The sequence below is a fragment of the Giraffa tippelskirchi genome, chromosome 3, assembly GCF_054371585.1.
Source record: "Giraffa tippelskirchi isolate mGirTip1 chromosome 3, T2T-mGirTip1v1.2.pri, whole genome shotgun sequence".
In the NCBI taxonomy this organism is placed as follows: domain Eukaryota; kingdom Metazoa; phylum Chordata; class Mammalia; order Artiodactyla; family Giraffidae; genus Giraffa; species Giraffa tippelskirchi.
In genome coordinates, this window is record NC_137277.1 from 131,455,071 (window position 1) to 131,472,368 (window position 17,298).

Consider the following 17,298-nt stretch of genomic DNA (forward strand, 5'->3'; position numbering starts at 1 on the left):
ATTGAGCACATCCAGTCAGTTTTCATTTTATTACTGTATTCTTTAGTTTTGTCATTTCCATGTGGTTCTTTTATATCTTATGTTTCTTTGTGGAAATGTTCTATTTTTTAAACAACATTGTAACGGCTCATTGCAACATTTTTATGATAGCTACTACAGAACACTTGTTAGATAATTCCAACATCTGAGTCATGTCAGTGTTGGCATCTGTTGATTTTTTTTCTCATTTTGTTGCAATTTTCCTGGTTATGATTACTGAGTTTAGTTAGTATCCTGGACATTTGGGGCAATATATTATGAGATTGTGGATTATATTTAATCTTCTTTGTAGCAGAGAGTTAACCTGGTAGTAACCAGGTCCTGGCCTGCTTTTTTCGGTTGTGGTTCTAATGAAAATCTAGTTTCCAAATCCTTTGCATTACTGTTTTGGTGTAGTTTGTGTGTGTGTGTGTTTTATCTAGAGACGTTACTCAAAATTATACATGTATTCCATGCTATGAGTTTTAAACCTTTGCTCTTTTTAATTTTGATCAGTTTTACATATGGTTCCTTATTTTAATTTTTATTTAAGAATTTAACTTTCTCTTTTTCTAGCAACCTCCCCTCCCAGATCGTCCTGTTTGTTTTTGTTTGGCAGATGCTACCTACTGCAGCTGGGTGAAGGTGGAAGTAGAAGTCCAGGCTTCCCTCTTAGCGCCTGCTGTCACCACCCCCATGGGGAAGTCTGAGCACTGCCTGTTACCACTAGTCAGAGGTTTAGATTGTGACCTCAGCTTTAGCTGATATCACGCCTGGGGAGAAACTATGTATTGTAGCTTGCTGTTGATTGGGAAAGAGTAGAAGACCAGGCTTCCCACTTGATGCATCAGTACCAGTAGGTAGGTAGAACTCCAGGCTCCTTACTTGATTTCCATGGTACTGTTGGAGAAAGGTGCTTTGTTTTCCATTGGGTTTGGCAGGATTTGAGTCCACATTAGCAGTAAGATTTCTGTCCTGCTTTAGGTATCCTTTTCTTGGTCATTTGCTGGAGAAAACAGGTTTACTTGGCCTCTTTCCATCCAGCCTACTGGTATTTCTGGGTTGTAAGATTCTCTAGTACCAAGTCTTTGGTATGTGGGAGGTAAAAACAAAACTTGAGAGTCTAGAAATAAACTTATGTATCTGTGGTCAGCAGATTTTCAACAAAGTTATCAGGAGTATTCAATGAGGAAAGAATAGTTTCTTCAACAAATGATGCTTGGACAGTTGGATATCCACATGCAAAAAGTGAAGTTTCATCCTTTCCTAGGTATATGCCTACCATAATCAACAATAAGCTCAAAAAGGCTAAAGGAACTACATGTAAGATTTAAAACTTTAAGAAGAAAATATATAGATAATTCTTTATGACCTTGTATTTAGCAATAAATACTTACATATGACACGACACTGAAAGCACAAGCATTAAAAAAATGAATAAATTGGATTTCACAAAAGTTTAAAAATTTTGTGTGTACAAGTATATGATCAAGAAAGTGGAAAAACACCTATAAGAAGGAATAAAATATTCACAAATTATATATCTGATAAGGGTCTAGCTTCTAGAATATAAAAAGAACTCAACAACAGAAAGATTATCAATCCAATTTTTAAAATGGGCAAAGGACTTGATTAGACCTTTCTCCAAAGATATACAAATGTCCAGCAAGCACATGAAAAAAAAATGCTCAACATTATTAGTTACTATAAAAATGCAAATCAAATCAAAACCACAGTGAAGTACCACTTCATAACCAGTAGGATGGCTTTAATCAAAAGAATAGAAAAAATGTTGGCAAGGCTGAGGAGCAATTGGAGCCCTCGGGCATTGCTGGTAGGAGTGTAAAATGGTTTGGCTGCTGTGAAAAAGCAGTTGGTGGTTCCGGAAAAAGGCAAACAGAACTTCCATATGACCCATTGATTCCACTTCTGCCTGTGAACCCAGAAGAGTTGGAAGTAGACACTCAGATACATGTTCAGTTCAGTTCAGTTGCTCAGTTGTGTCTGACTCTTTGTGACCCCATGCACTGCAGCATGCCAGGCCTCCCTGTCCATTACCAACTCCTGAAGTTGACTCAAACTCATATCCATTGAGTCGGTGATGCCTTCCAACCATCTCATCCTCTGTCGTCCCCTTCTCCTCCTGCCCTCAATCTTTCCCAGCATCAGGGTCTTTTCCAGTGAGTCAGTTCTTTGCATCAGGTGGCCAAAGTATTGGAGTTTCAGCTTCAATATCAGTCCTTCCAGTGAATATTCAGGACTGTTCCTTTAGGATGGACTGGTTGGATCTCCTTGCAGTCCAAGGGACTCTCAAGAGTCTTCTCCAACACCACAGTTCAAAAGCATCAATTCTTTTGCGCTCAGCTTTCTTTATAGTCCAACTCTCACACCCATACATGACTACTGGAAAAACCATAGCCTTGACTAGATGGACGTTTGTTGGCAAAGTAATGTCTCTGCTTTTTAATATGCTGTCTAGGTTGGTCATAACTTTCCTTCCAAGGAGTAAGCATCTTTTAATTTCATGGCTGCAGTCACCATTGCAGTGATTTTGGAGCCCCCCCAAAATAGAATCTGCCACTGTAGATACTTATACATAATATAATGCCAGTACCCAGAGGCAGAAACAACCGAAATGTCCATTGACTGATAGACAAACTGTTATGTATCCATATAATGGGGTATTATTTAACCATAAGAAGGATTTAAATGTGATTATGTAGTACAGCATGGTACCTTGAAAACAGTGCTTAGTGAAAGGAACCAGATAAAAAAGGTCACATATTGTTCAGTTCCATTTACATGAAATATTCACAATAAGTAAATCCATAGAGACAGAAAGCAGATGAATGGTTGCCAGGGCTAGGATAAGAGATACTGTTAAATGGATATGGTATTCTTTCGGTGTTGATAGAAATGTTTTGAGACTAGGTCAAAATGATGGTTGTACAATACTGTGAATATAGTAATGCAACAAATTGCACACTTTTATTTATTTACTTGTTTGTTTATCTTTGGCTGCACTGGGTATTTGTTGCTGCATGCAGGCTTTCTCTAGTTGTGGTGAGCAGAGGCTACTCTTCGTTGAGGTGCACAGGCTTGTTATTGTGGTCGCTTTTCTAATTGCACAGCAGAGGCTCTAGAGCCTGCGGGCTCAGTAGTTATCGTGGGTAGGCTTAGTTGTCCCATGGCATTTGGAAGCTTTGCGGAACAGAAATCAAACCTGTGTCCCCTGCCTGATCAGGCAGATTTTCAAAAACAGAACCACCAGGGAATTCCCAAAAGTGCATACTTATAAATGGTTACTTTCGTATTGTGTGAATGTTACCTCAGTAAAAAGAAACAGAAAGAAAACACAAGGAGTTCCCTAGCCCTGCTGCTTGCTACTTCTTTTCTTTCAGAGTTAAAAAAATTTTTATCTTCCTTGTGTTGTAGTTTGTTGATTTTACTCAAGTGGCCATATAGGGAAAAATGCATCTACTCTATCTTTTCCTAGACAAGCGCATTAGACTCACCTTATTAGCTTTTTAAAAACAATAATGTTCAATTAAGTCTTAAAGACTAACCACAATTACAGAAAACTAACCAAACTGTTTACTTGGATCACAACCTTGTCTACTTCAATGAAACTATAAGCCATGGTGTGTAGGGTCACCTGAAATGGATGGGTCATGGTGAAGAGTTCTGACAAAACATAGTCCACTGGAGAAGGGAATGGCAAACCACTTTGATATTCTTGACTTAAGAACCCCATGAAGAGTAGGAAAAGGCAAAAAGATATGACACTGAAAAATGAACTCCCCAGGTCGGTAGGTGCGGAATATGCTACTGGAGAAGAGTGGAGAAATAGCCCCAGAAAGAATGACGAGGCTGAGCCAAAGCAAAACCAATACCCAGTTGTGGATGTGATTGGTGATGGAAGTAAAGTCTGATGCTGTAAAGAACAATATTGTATAGGAACCTGGAATGTTAGGTCCCTGAATCAAGGTAAATTAGAAGTGGTGAAACAGGAGATTGCAAGAGTGAACATTGACATTTTAGGAATCAGTGAACTAAAATGGACCAGAATGGGTGAATGTAATTCAGATGACTATTGTATCTACTCCTGTGGGCCAGAATCCCTTAGAAGAAATGGAGTAGCCATCATAGTTAACAAAAGAGTCCAAAATGCAGTACTTGGATGCAGTCTCAAAAACGACAGAATGATCTCTCTTTGTTTCCAAGGCAAACCATTCAGTATCATAGTAATCCAAGTCTATGCCCCAACCACTAATGCTGTAGAAGTGGAAGTTGAATGGTTCCATGAAGACCTACAAGACCTTCTAAAGCTAACACCAAAAAAGGTGTCTTCTTCATCATAGAGGACTGCAATGCAAAAGTAGGAAGTCAAGAGATACCTGGAGTAACAGGCAAGTTTGGCTTTGGAGTACAAAATGAAGCAGGGGAAAGGCTAACAGAGTTTTGCCAAGAGAATGCACTGGCCATAGCAAGCGCCCTCTTCTAACAACACAAGACATGACTCTGCAAATGGACATCACCAGATGGTCAATACCTAAATCAGATTGATTATATTCTTTGCAGCCAAAGATGGAGAAGCACTATACAGTCAGCAAAAACAAGACAAGGAACTGACTATGGCTCAGATCATGAACTCCTTGTTGCGAAATTCAGGCTTTAATTGAAGAAAATAGGGAAAACCACTAGGCCATTCAGGTATGACCTAAATCAAATCCCTTGTGATTATACAGTGGAAGTGACCAATAGATTCAAGGTATTAGATCTGATAGACAGACTGAAGAACTATGGATGGAGGTTCGTGACATTGTACAGGAGGCATGATCAAAATCATCCCCAAGAAGAAGAAATGCAAAAAAGCCAAATGTTTGTCTGAGGAGGCCTTACAAATAGCTGGGAAAAGAAGAGAAGTGAAAGGCAAAGGAGAATAGGAAAGATATATCTATCTGAATGCAGAGTTTTGAAGAATAGCAAGGAGAGATTAGAAAGCCTTCCTAAGTGATCAATGCAGAGAAGTAAAGGAAAATAGAATGGGGAACACTAGAGATCTCTTCAAGAAAATTAGAGATACCAAGGAAACATTTCATGCAAAGATGTGCACAATAAAGGACAGAAACGGTATGGACCTAACAGAAGTAGAAGATATTAAGAAGAGATGGCAAGAATACACAGAAGACCTATACAAAAAAGATCTTCACTACCCAGATAATCACAATGGTGTGATCACTCACCTAGAGCCAGACATCCTGGAATGCGAAGTCAAGTGGGCCTTAGGAAACATCACTATGAACAAAGCTACTGGAGGTGATAGAATTCCAATTGAACTATTTCAAATCCTAAAAGATGATTTTATGCAAGTGCTGCAGTCAGTTTGCAAGCAACTTTGGAAAACCGAGCAGTGACCACAGGACTGGAAAATGTCAGTTTTCATTCCAATCCTAAAGAAAGGCAATGCCAAAGAATGTTCAGACTACTGCACAAGTGCACTCATCTCACATGCTAGCAAAGTAATGCTCAAAATTCTCCAAGCCACGCTTTAATAGTACATGAACTGGAAACTTCTACATGTTCAAGCTGGATTTAGAAAAGGCAGAGGAACCAGAGATCAAATTGCCAACATCCATTGGATCATTGAAAAAGCAGGAGAATGCCAGAAAAACATCTGCTTCATTGATTATACCCAACTCCAGTACTCTTGTCTAGAAAATCCCATGGACAGAAGAGCCTGGTAGGCTGCAGTCCATGGGGTCGCAAAGAGTCGGACATGACTGAGCGACTTCACTTTCACTTTTCACTTTCATGCATTGGAGAAGGAAATGGCAACCCACTCCAGTGTTCTTGGCTGGAGAATCCCAGGGATGAGAGAGCCTGGTGGGCTGCTGTCTGTGGGGTTGCACAGAGTTGGACACGACTGAAGCGACTTAGCAGCAGCAGCAGCATTGACTATGCTAAAACCTTTGAGTGTGTGGATCACAACAAGCTGTGGAAAATTCTTCAAGAGCTGGGAATACCTGACCACCTTACCTGCCTTCTGAGAAATATGTATGCAGGTCAAGAAGCAACAGTTAGAACCAGACATGGAACAATGAACTGCTTCCAAATTGGGAAAGAAGTAAGTCAAGGCTGTGTTTTGTCATCCTGCTTTTTTAACTTACATGCAGAGTACATCTTGTGAAATGCCGGACTGGATGAAGCACAAACTGGAATCAAGATTGCAGGGAGAAATATAAGTAACCTCAGATATGCAGATGACACCACCCTTATGGCAGACAGCGAAGAGGAACTAACAGTCTCTTGTAAGTGATAGAGGAGAGTGAAAAAGTTGGCTTAAAACCCAACATTCAAAAAACAAAGATCATGGCATCCAGTCCCATCACTTCATGACAAATAGATGGGGTAACAGTTGAAACCGTGAGAGACTTTATTTTCTTGGGCTCTAAAATCACTGCAGACATGAAATTAAAAGACTCTTGCTCCTTGGAAGAAAAACTATGACCAAATTAGACATCATATTAAAAAGGAGAGACATTACTCTGGTGACAAAGTTTCATCTAGTCAAAGGTATGGCTTTTCTGGGAATCATGTATGGATCTGAGAGTTGTACCATAAAGAACGCTGAGCATAGAAGAATTGATGCTTTTGAACTGTGATGTTGGAGAAAACTCTTGAACGTCCCTTGGACTGCAAGGAGATCCAACCAGTCCATCCTAAAGGAAATCAATCCTGAATATTCATTGGAAGGACTGATGCTGAAACCCTAATACTTTGGCCACCTGATGCGAAGAGCTGACTCATTTGAAAAGACCCTGATGCTGGGAAAGATTGAAGGCAGGAAGAGAAGGGGATGACAGAGGATGAGATGGTTGGATGGCATCACTGACTCAACAGACATGAGTTTGAACAAGCTCCAGGAGTTGGTGATGGACTGGCATGCTGCAGTCCTTGGCGTGACAAAGAGTAGGATACGACTGAACTGAACTGTATGCTCCCTTCTCCATCCTGGACCAGTTTTAAGAGCATGGTAGAGGGGTGGAGGACCTGAGTTGCATCAGTGCGGAAAATGTTCACAGGTTATTTAGATGGGGACCTTCATTGTGAAGCACTGTTTGAAGCACATGCTTCCTACCATTGATGAAACTATATGAGGCCCTGAAACAGGAAGGGAAGCTCTTTACAAGGAAGAATCTCCTTTTGAACATTGTTACCTGTGGGTTTTAATTTTTAAATTTCTCTGGCCATCTTACTAACAGCCTATTAATGCAGCCAACATCAGGAATGCAGATTAGAGAGTTGGAGAGAAACCTGGCGCTTGATGACACTTCTCATCTGCTGTTGCTTCTGCTAATGTTTCCAAAGTGCTTTCCAGACAGATACACCTGTCTACACGGTTAACAGCATGAAGTGACTTTTACCTTGCTCCTTTTATTTTACTTTTTGGTTGATTGTGGGAGACCTGGGCAGGATCCCTGGGTTGGAAAAATCCCCTGGAGAAAGGAAAGGGCTACCCACTCCAATATTCTGGCCTGGAGAATTCCATGGACTGTATAGTTCATGGAGTCACAAAGAGTTGGACACGACTGAGTGAGTTTCACTTTACCTTTTGCTCATAATGTGTCATTATGGTTTTCCACTTTGATTCTTTTATTGCTGAACATGTGAGTAGTTTCTCTTTATTGATTAGTTACACTTTTCTTTAGAGAGTTATCATTCTGTTTGTTCCTCAGCTTAGTAGCTATGGGACTTTGGAAAGTTGAAATTACTATTAATTATATTACTACAACAGTAGTAACGCCTACATGATAAAATTGGTGTGAGGTTAAAAACGAGATATTTTTCTAAATTTCCTGTATATTTGTATAATTGGAATATTATCAGTTTGCTACAAATAGTTTCTCTGTTATTTCCCTTTTTGTGACATTACTTATTTTACACACACAAATTTTAAGTTGTATTTAGTCAAATATGTCACTTTCCTGTCATAATTTAAAGGTAAGAATAGGACGGTAAGACTTGGATTATATACAGGAGTTTATGTAGTAACAGGTCAAGAAGCAACAGTTAGAACTGGACATGGAACAACAGACTGGTTCCATATTGGGAAAGGAGTACGTCAAGGCTGTATATTGTCACCCCGCTTATTTAACTTCTATGCAGAGTACATCATGCAAAATGCCAGGCTGGATGAAGCACACGCTGGAATCAAGATTGCTGGGAGAAATATCAATAACCCCAGATACGCAGATGACACCACCCTTTTGGCAGGAGCCGAAGAAGAACTGAAGAGCCTCTTGATGAAAGTCGAAGAGGAGAGTGAAAAAGTTGGCTTAAAGGTCAACATTCAGAAAACTAAGAGCATGGCATCCGATCCTGTCACTTCATGACAAATAGATGGGGAAACAGTGGAAACAGTTGCTGACTTTATTTTTTTGGGCTCCAAAATCACTGCAGATGGCGATTGCAGCCATGAAATTAAAAGACGCTTGCTTCTTGAAAGACAAACTATGACCAACCTAGGTAGCATATTAAAAAGCGAGACATTACTTTGCCAACAAAGGTCCGTATAGTCAAAGTTAGGTTTCCCAGTAGTCATGCATGGCTATGAGAGCTGGACTATAAAGAAAGCTGAGCACCGAAGAGTTGATGCTTTTGAACTGTGGTGTTGGAGAAGACTCTTGAGAGTCCCTTTAACTGCAGGGAGATCCAACCAATCAATCTTAAGGGAAATCAGTCCTGGGTGTTCATTGGAAGGACTGATGCTGGAGCTGAAGCTCCAGTACTTTGGCCACCTAATGCGAAGAACTGACTCATTGGAAAAGACCCTGATGCTGGGAAAGATTGAAGGCAGGAGGAGAAGGGGACAACAGCGGATGAGATCATTCGATGGCATCACTAACGCAATGGACATGAGTTTGAGTATGCTACGGGGGTTGGTGATTGACAGGGAAGCCTGGTATGCTGCAGTCCATGGGGTCGCAAAGAGTTGGACATGACTGAGCAACTGAACTGAATAACCTGAAAGCAGAAGACATTTACAAAGTTCTCCTTATATCTTCATTTTTATTATATACTCTTTGAACCAATTTGCCCAGAGTCAGCCTTTTTTGACTATCATGTAAGGTGTGGAGTCCTTATGCTCAACCAAGTCATTGGCATGAAAACAGTTGCAGGCTTAATATGAGAGAAAAGTCCAAGAGTTTTAACAATCTGTAAGTATATAGCCTGTGAGTTTGATTTCCTTTGTGTTTTTCTTCCAGAAACATGATCAGGGGCAAATTCTGTTGGATATAGTCTTCAAACATCTTGATTTGACTGAGCGTGACTATTTTGGTTTGCAGTTGACTGACGATTCCACAGATAACCCAGTAAGTTTAAGCTGTTGACTTTCATTGTCATTCCAATTTTTCTGTCTTCATACTAAGTCCTTTCTGATTTACATTGTTCACTGATTTAGTGAGTTTTTAAAAATATTTTAATTTGAATGATTAGAGGTAATTCTTTAGCCCTGAACCTCAGTTTCTTGATGTTTTAATCTGTTAGGTTATTTCCTTTAGGCTTTCATGATCATAAGTCAGTCTCCTGATCAAATGCCTGTTTCTTTCTCTATATGTCTTAGACAACTGAATGGCAAACCTAATTCACACTTCTTTGAGAGAAATATTGGGCATAAAAGTTATAATGTTAACATTAAAATTTTGAAGTAAATACTTGAAATATTAATGTATCTTGAGTCTTTCATAAATCAGGCTGTATTAAGAGGAAATTAGTTTTTTGTGGCATTCATGGCAAGATATTTCTGACCAAAATTCTTCATTTGTTAACTGTAAATTTTCCAAGTACAAAGATTCACGGGAGATACTTCCAAATGACAGAGGTAAAGTTTCAAAGGTCTACAATTCTTGGGCATTAAGTTCCTTAGATTGTTAACTAATTCCTTAGTAAGTGCAGTTATGATTCTTTTTATTAGAAAGATCACATGATAGAAATAGAAGATATCATGTGATGAATAACAGAAATCGTGAATTCTTTGTAAATTTATATGGTTACACAGTGGGGTTTTTTCACAAAAGAATATGATATCCTTTTGATTAGTAAAGGAGAATGACTGTTTTGAAGCAAATGTTTTGTATACTGGAGTGGCTGAAGAAATGGTTCTCTGAATCAGTGCTTTAGAAATCAGTTTGTAAGTCCTTATTAATAGAAGGACTGGAAAATATGAATAACCCTTGTGAGAAAAGTAGAGTTTCTTTCTATCTCTTGTTTTCATTTGCTCTCATGGTTAGGTCCTGGGTGTCTGAATGAATGGTTAGTGGGAAGTAAATATGAAATGTTAAATACTACTTTTTCTTGGCTTTGCTTACTGATTTTGTGTGAAAAACTATGAAGATAATGTGGATGAAATAAAGCAAGATCCAGTTAATCTCGGTGGAAATAAATCCTTTTGTACTGAACTGAAATAAAAACAAACTTTTCTCATACTTTCTTGACTTCAGCAGATGACTTGGGCTGCTCCAAGGGCCTGAAAGAAACAATGTTATTTCTTAATAAATAAATGCATGTGATAATAGAAGTGAGGAGAAATGACAGTAATGCCACCTTTCACTGAAAGATAAATTGTTAACCAGGCAAATACCTGAAAGGTATCTATTACAATGTGCAACACTGAGATTTAAAAAAATAGATAATTCTTACTTGATCTTGCTGATACTCACAGGTCAGACTTTGTAAATATGAGCCTGTCTTTAGATAGATTGAAGAAGTGATTAGAAAACAGAGGAGAAAGAGATCAACCATCAATACTTACCACCATAGTCACTAAGAAAGTGTTCCAGAAGGATTTGTGTGTGAGACCACATGTCTTAGAGGAAGTTAAAATTCTGTCACATAAATTTATACACAAGAAGACATTTCTACTCTAAAACAATTACTGCAGGATGAATGTGAGGAAGCAGAGATATTTTGAGCTAGGTTGGTCTTTTTGCTGTCTCCTACATTTTCTTGGTGGCTCAGTTGTAAAGAATCTGCCCTGCAGTGCAGGAGACTCAGTTTCGATCCCTGGATTGGGAAGATCCCCTGGAGAAGGGAATGGCAACCCACTCCAATATTCTTGCCTGGAGAATTCCATGGACAGAGGAGCCTGGTGGGCTACAGTCCATGGGGTCGCAAAGAGTCAGACACAGCTAAGCAATAACATACACACTTTTTCCTAGTTTGTTTTACTTTTCTATCTTGAGCATTCCTTCTGAAATAAGATACATTCCCAGGGGCCAGTTGCTGATGATCCAAAAGAATTCTACTACTCCCCCCTACCCCCCCAGCTTAGAATCATACAGTTTCAAAGAAGAGAACAAATTATTTTGTCTACCACCTTTAATTTTCATGAGAAATACCCCAATCCAAGGACATAAAAGAGATAAAGCCCAAGCTGAAAAAGAACTTTAGTTGTTCAGTCGTGTCTGACTCTTTGTGAGCCCACGGACTGTAGCCCACCAGGTTCCTCTCTCCATGGGATTCTTCAGTCAGATTACTGGAGTGGGTTGCCATTTCCTTTTCCAGTGGATCTTCCCCACGCAGGAATTGAACCTGGGTCTCTTACATTTCAGGCAGATTCTTTATTGTCTGAGCCACCAGGGAAGCCCAAAAGTGCAAGCCACATGCTGGTGTTGATAAAATTAGACTTGACTCTCCAACTCCCCCTGCAGGTCTCTTCACAGCACCACAACATCAGTATTTAAATACTCAGAAGAATCAGTGTGATGGGAAAACATGTCTGCAGAGGAGCCTTTAGAGCACAAATCTCATTGTTGTCCCATTTCTGATTGTCAGTATGAAGTGTATCAAGGATAATTAACGGACTGAAGGAGAAAAATGCTATTTTTAAAGTGAGAAGGAGTAAGGGCATAACATTCATGAAACATCTATTGTGGACTTGTTAGTAAACCAAATTCTCACAATAATCTTATGAAACTGTTATTAAAATTTTCCTGAAGATGGAAAACTGAGGCTTACAAAACTCGTTTAATTACATAGATAATTTAGTAGCTGAGAAAGGATTTGAAGTCATATTTATCTGAATCCAAAGCCTCTATTTCTCTACTGAAAAGTATTGCTTCCCAAGAGATAATGATATAGCTACACGGACTTATAAAAATGAACATACTGAGGAGAGGGGTTGATCATGCCTTAAAATTACCAGCAGGGTAAAAGGATCAAAAGGAATTTGGTGATATTCCTAAAAAATGAATTGTTGTCAATTCTTATTAGTTAACAGTTTTTTCATCTTAAAGCTTATATATGTTATTTATACATGTATGTGTGTAAATGTATGTTACATATATATATATACACACACACATATACACACTATATATTCACTTTAGGGGATCAGAATTAATATTGCCTTAGGCACATAGCTACTGATATCAATTTAATTGATAAACTAAAAAAGCGCTTAGCATTTGATTGTAGACTTATATGTGGAAATACAGAATCATAATTGACTATCCTTTGCTTTAGAATCTTCCCTGGCAACGAGTTCCAGTGCAGAAAACAAAATTACTGAAAGAAAAGCTTTGAATTTTTAAATTTCTTCTGCTTTCATTTAAAACCTATTTATCACAGCTTTAGCTGTTAGCATAATGTCTTATATAATAATTTTGTTCAGTAAATATGTATTTAATGAGAGGGCAAAATAATGAGTAAATAGCTATAATTCATTATCCATGATTTCTTTAATTTCATACGCACTTAATGGTGTTGTACCTTGGTGGCCTTTATCAGCATGATTTCATCAGAGCCTTGAGGTTATATTACTTGTGTGCATCAAGGGTAATATATTTACTTTTTTTTTCCCCTCAGAGTGAATTATAGTGCCTTTCAGTGAGACAAAGAGTGGACTAAATTGATTATTCTTAACTTATTCTTTCTGCAGTTTCATCGTTCTGGTGATAGTTTTGTTATGGTTATGATATTTTACTGGTTTACTACTATTTCCATATCCCCTAACCTTGTGACTTTGAAATTTGAATCTATATCAGAAACACCTGAAGGCTTTTTACAGTTCAGGATTTCTGGACCCTATGCTTAGGATTTCTGATTCAAAAAGTCTGGGGTGGAGCTCAGTAATTCACACTTCAAACAAATTCCCCTATAATGCTAATGCTGCTAGTTCTAGGGACCACATTTTGAAGACCATTGCTCTAACCCAGTGGGCTGTTAATTAAGTAAGAAATGATTCATAGAAAATAATTTAGTCTACTATTTGAGTTAATTTTACCATAATTCAGTATTCTTGAATTATTTTATCCAGTTTGAGGAAATATAGCAGTCACACTGAGGATGACTTATTTCGACACGCCATGTTTTAGTACAACATGATTGCTGAAATGCTTGCTTTTATTTTCTGTCATGTTCTTACAGTATTTCTCTCACGTTCCATCTGTTTCTACTGTGTACCTCAATTCAGCTCTTATTACCTTTTGTATAAGCCTCTTCAGTAGTCTGGCAAATGGTAGATCTTTGTTTTTCTTCTCTCCTGGTTTCATTTGCGGGGGGAATAGCAGAGGGATCTGGGGTGCAGAGAAGTATTTCAGAGAGAATCAGTAGCATATACAAAGTTCCACAGTGAAGAGAGAGGATTGTTGCATTTGAGGAACTGAAAAAAATCTTAACACCTATGGCTGGACTATAGAGCCAGAAGAGAAGATGGGTCAAAGATAAGATATGAGTAGTACAATAGATCATTAAGTGCTTTTGATGTGAGGTAAGGTTGTACTGGCCTAAGGATTTATTTACACAAGCATCATGAAACTTGTATTTTAGACATATCACTCTGGTTGCAGTATAGCCAGTGGCAAGTAAAACTGAGAACTAGAGACAGTTGGGAGATTGTTGCACTAATGAAGTTATTAGATTGGCTGTGATAATGGATGGGTAAGTGCTCAAGATATTTAGGATATAAAGTCAGAAGGGTTCATGAGGGAAAGAGTAAATTCAGAGTTTGATATCTCAAATTCTGTCTTTAGCAAGTAGATAGAAGAACCATCCAAATGGTATTGTTGATTTTTCTTTTTCAGTTACCAATTACTTATTGAAATGGTTTATTTCTTATTGTGCAACCTTCCTAAACTCACTTACTAATTCTAGTCACTTTTTGTAAATTACCTAGAATTTTCTACAGAGCTTGTTATGTAAACATATGGTCAATTACATTTATTTAAAAATTTTGAACCAACTCTGTATTCAAGAAAGAAACCAGGATATATACTTGATTCTGTATCAATCTGGTATCTTAAGGCCTTCCTAAATTCACTTATTACTTCTGGTATCTTTTTTTTTTTTTTCATTGATTCCTTAGAATTTTGTGTAAATCATGTCATATGTGAATAGCAACAGTTTTACTTCTTCCTTCCCAGTCTTAATTTTTTTTTTGCCCATTATTTTTTCATTCTTTATTACATGAAAGCTGAGACTATGAGGATACTGATGAATAGAGGTGATGGGAACAAACTGCCTGGCCTGTTCTCTGTCATAGGAGGAAAGTACTCAGTGTCTTACCATTAAGTATGCTTTTAGCTGCTGGGTTTGTTTTTTTAAAAAAACAGTATAATTAAGGCATAATTGGGTGGTTTAGTTGCTAAATTGTGTCCGACTGTTGCGACTCCATGAACTGTGCAGCCTGCCAGGCTCCTCTGTCCACAGGATTCTCCAGGCAAGAGTACTGTAGTGGGTAGTAGCCATTTCCTTCTCCAGGGGATCTTCCCAGCCCAGGGATTGAACCCGCGTCTCCTGCATTGCAGGCATATTCTTTATCAACTGAGCTACAAGGGAAGCCCAAAGGCATACTTTACATAGGATAAAATCCAACATCCATTCATAATGAAAACTATCAGCAAACTTGGAAAAGGAACATTACTGCTGTGATAAAGGACATATACTAAGCACAGGTGCATCAGGGAACTGTAAAGTAAAAGCACAATGATATGTCACTGCACATCCGTTGAAATAGTTGAAAGATGAGAGTCTCACAGTACCAGGTTTTGGCTAGGATGTGGAGCCACTGTTAAGAATTGCTGGTAGGACTTTAAAAGGATACAGCCACTTTGGAGAGTATAGTTTGGCAGTTTCTTATAAACTTAAACATAGGTTTAATACATATCTCCAAGCAATCCTACCTTTGGGGTATTTATCCAGGAGAAATGAAAACACGTTCTATGAAACTTTGTACACAAATGATCATAGTAGCTTTATTCATAATAGCTCATTCCTGAATTAACTTTAGCATCTATCAGCAAGTGAACAGATGAAGAATAATTGTTATGTTTTTACATAGTGGAATACTATATGGTATATACTCTATTATTCTATTTATAGTAAATTGTAGAGCAAGCAAAACTCGTCCGTAGTGACTGAAAGCAGATCAATGATTGCCTGGGGGCTTGAGGGGCTAATTGCAAAAGGACAGAGGGAACCTCTCAGGGTGGTAGAAAGAGGTTGGTAGTGAGGCCCTGTACAACTTGGACTGTGAATGGAGAATGAGTGCGGTCTAGCTGGACCCACATCCATATTCTGCTTCCCTTTGGGTAAACAGTTATCTCAATTAACAGAAATGAATATCATTTCCTTATATTTCCAACTGCTTCTTTTTCCTGGGGTTTTGGGATATTCCTGTGCATGCAAAAGCTGAATCGTCAACCAGAGTTGTGATGGCTTTTATATCCAAACCTGAGTTAAACCCTTCTACTGCTTCCTATCTATCAGGATTTCCTCCTCAAGGATTTTCTCCGCCTGAACACTGTCCATTGACACCTCAAGTTAGTGAGACTGTCCCCTACCATGTGCTGGATTTGAGGTTGCCCTCAGGGAAAAAACTGCAAATGTATAAATCTTGCCCATTGCAGTTTTTCTGTTTTTCAAGATTAAACTTGGGTGCTATTTCTTCTGCCTGATTTTGGTTGCTTTCTCATGTCAAATATTGTACATACACGCAGAATAAAAATGAGTGCCATGAGCGGACAAGAAATTTTAAGGACTTCTTAGATTCTGTGCTTACAAGGATTAGTGGAAGAATCAAATAGAGGAAATCAAAAAGACAATGTAGGAGAGAAATATGGTGGAGGTGGGAGAGTTTTCAGGGTGATGCAGTACAGTTTGTCAAACATTTCACTGAGAAACTATTTGAAACAACTAGGCTCTTAACCTCTCAGGCAGCGTGTACTGTTCCCTGTGGAATAAATACGTTTGTATGTTTGGGATGAAGGTGCAGAGAACTCATCTCTTCTTAGCGATATAATTAATCTGCCTTGAGAGTCCAAATGAATCATTTGGAAAACTTTTTACAACTAGTAGGACTTAAAACTGAACAAACAAGTGTCAATCACTTTCTATGTACTGATTAGGGAACATAATCCAACAAAATAGCAAATTAAATAGATTTTCTTTTGAAAACCCAAATCCATTAAATATCTATGAGTAAATTTGATATTAGAGGTATCAAAACTTACAGGAAGAAAACCATAAAATTTAACAGGAAGAGATAATAGATGACATGAGTAAATGAAGAAATAGCATGTTCTGGATAAGGAAGATTCAGTGTTATGAAGATTGCACTAACAATTGCTAGTTAGAATCTGAACTGAATTTTTGGGGTGGAGTGAGTGAAGTTTACCCCATCACCCTCAAGTTCATCTTGCTCCATCTTCATGGTTTAAGTCAAGAGTATACCTCCCATCACTGAGGAATTCTGTGACATTTCCCAGTGCTTGTTAGTGTACTCCTCTAAGCTGTGCCAGCCTCACACATCTTGTATATTTAAACGTGTGCATCTATGATATCAGAATGTTTTGAAGGGGAACTGAGTGAGGAAGGCAGGCTATGGGGAATTAAATGGTCCCAAATTTCTATTTTAGACAGTAAAATAAATATAATTTATGCTTTTTTTCTGGAAAATATGCAGGAAAAAGATCACTAGATTAATAAATACATGAGTGAGACTGTGGATAAATGGGTGGATACCTAGGGGGAACAGATGTGTTAAGTAGGGGTAAAACCATCTGATTATTGGCACAGAAATAGAAACTGCTGAGTCATTCAACAGGGTTAGTTAGCCCTTCACCAGATAATTTTAGTAGATGTTATATGCTATATTCTGTGTTGGGTACTGACCCTTCAGCTTTGAATAAGTCAGATATTATTCCTTATCTTAAGGAGTTCGTAATCTATGAAAGGAGATAGGCAATAAAAAGTAAAACAAACACATTGCAATTAAAA

General features: G+C 38.2%; 1 protein-coding gene across 16 annotated transcripts in view; it reads left to right on the forward strand.

The window, feature by feature from the left end:
- Positions 1 to 17,298, forward strand: part of PTPN4 (protein tyrosine phosphatase non-receptor type 4) — a 272,678-nt gene that overhangs the window by 137,667 nt on the left and 117,713 nt on the right. For 10 of the 16 annotated variants that reach the window (XR_014078556.1, XM_081575953.1, XM_081575955.1 and 7 more), the window contains one exon: positions 9,288 to 9,395. The exons of the other annotated variants lie outside the window; for them this stretch is intronic. Coding sequence is in view for 9 of the 10 variants with exons in the window: in XM_081575953.1 (XP_081432079.1) it covers positions 9,288 to 9,395 (108 nt within the window). In the remaining variant the exon portion in view is untranslated. The remainder of the gene's footprint in view (positions 1 to 9,287; positions 9,396 to 17,298) is intronic. 16 annotated transcript variants of the gene reach the window in all.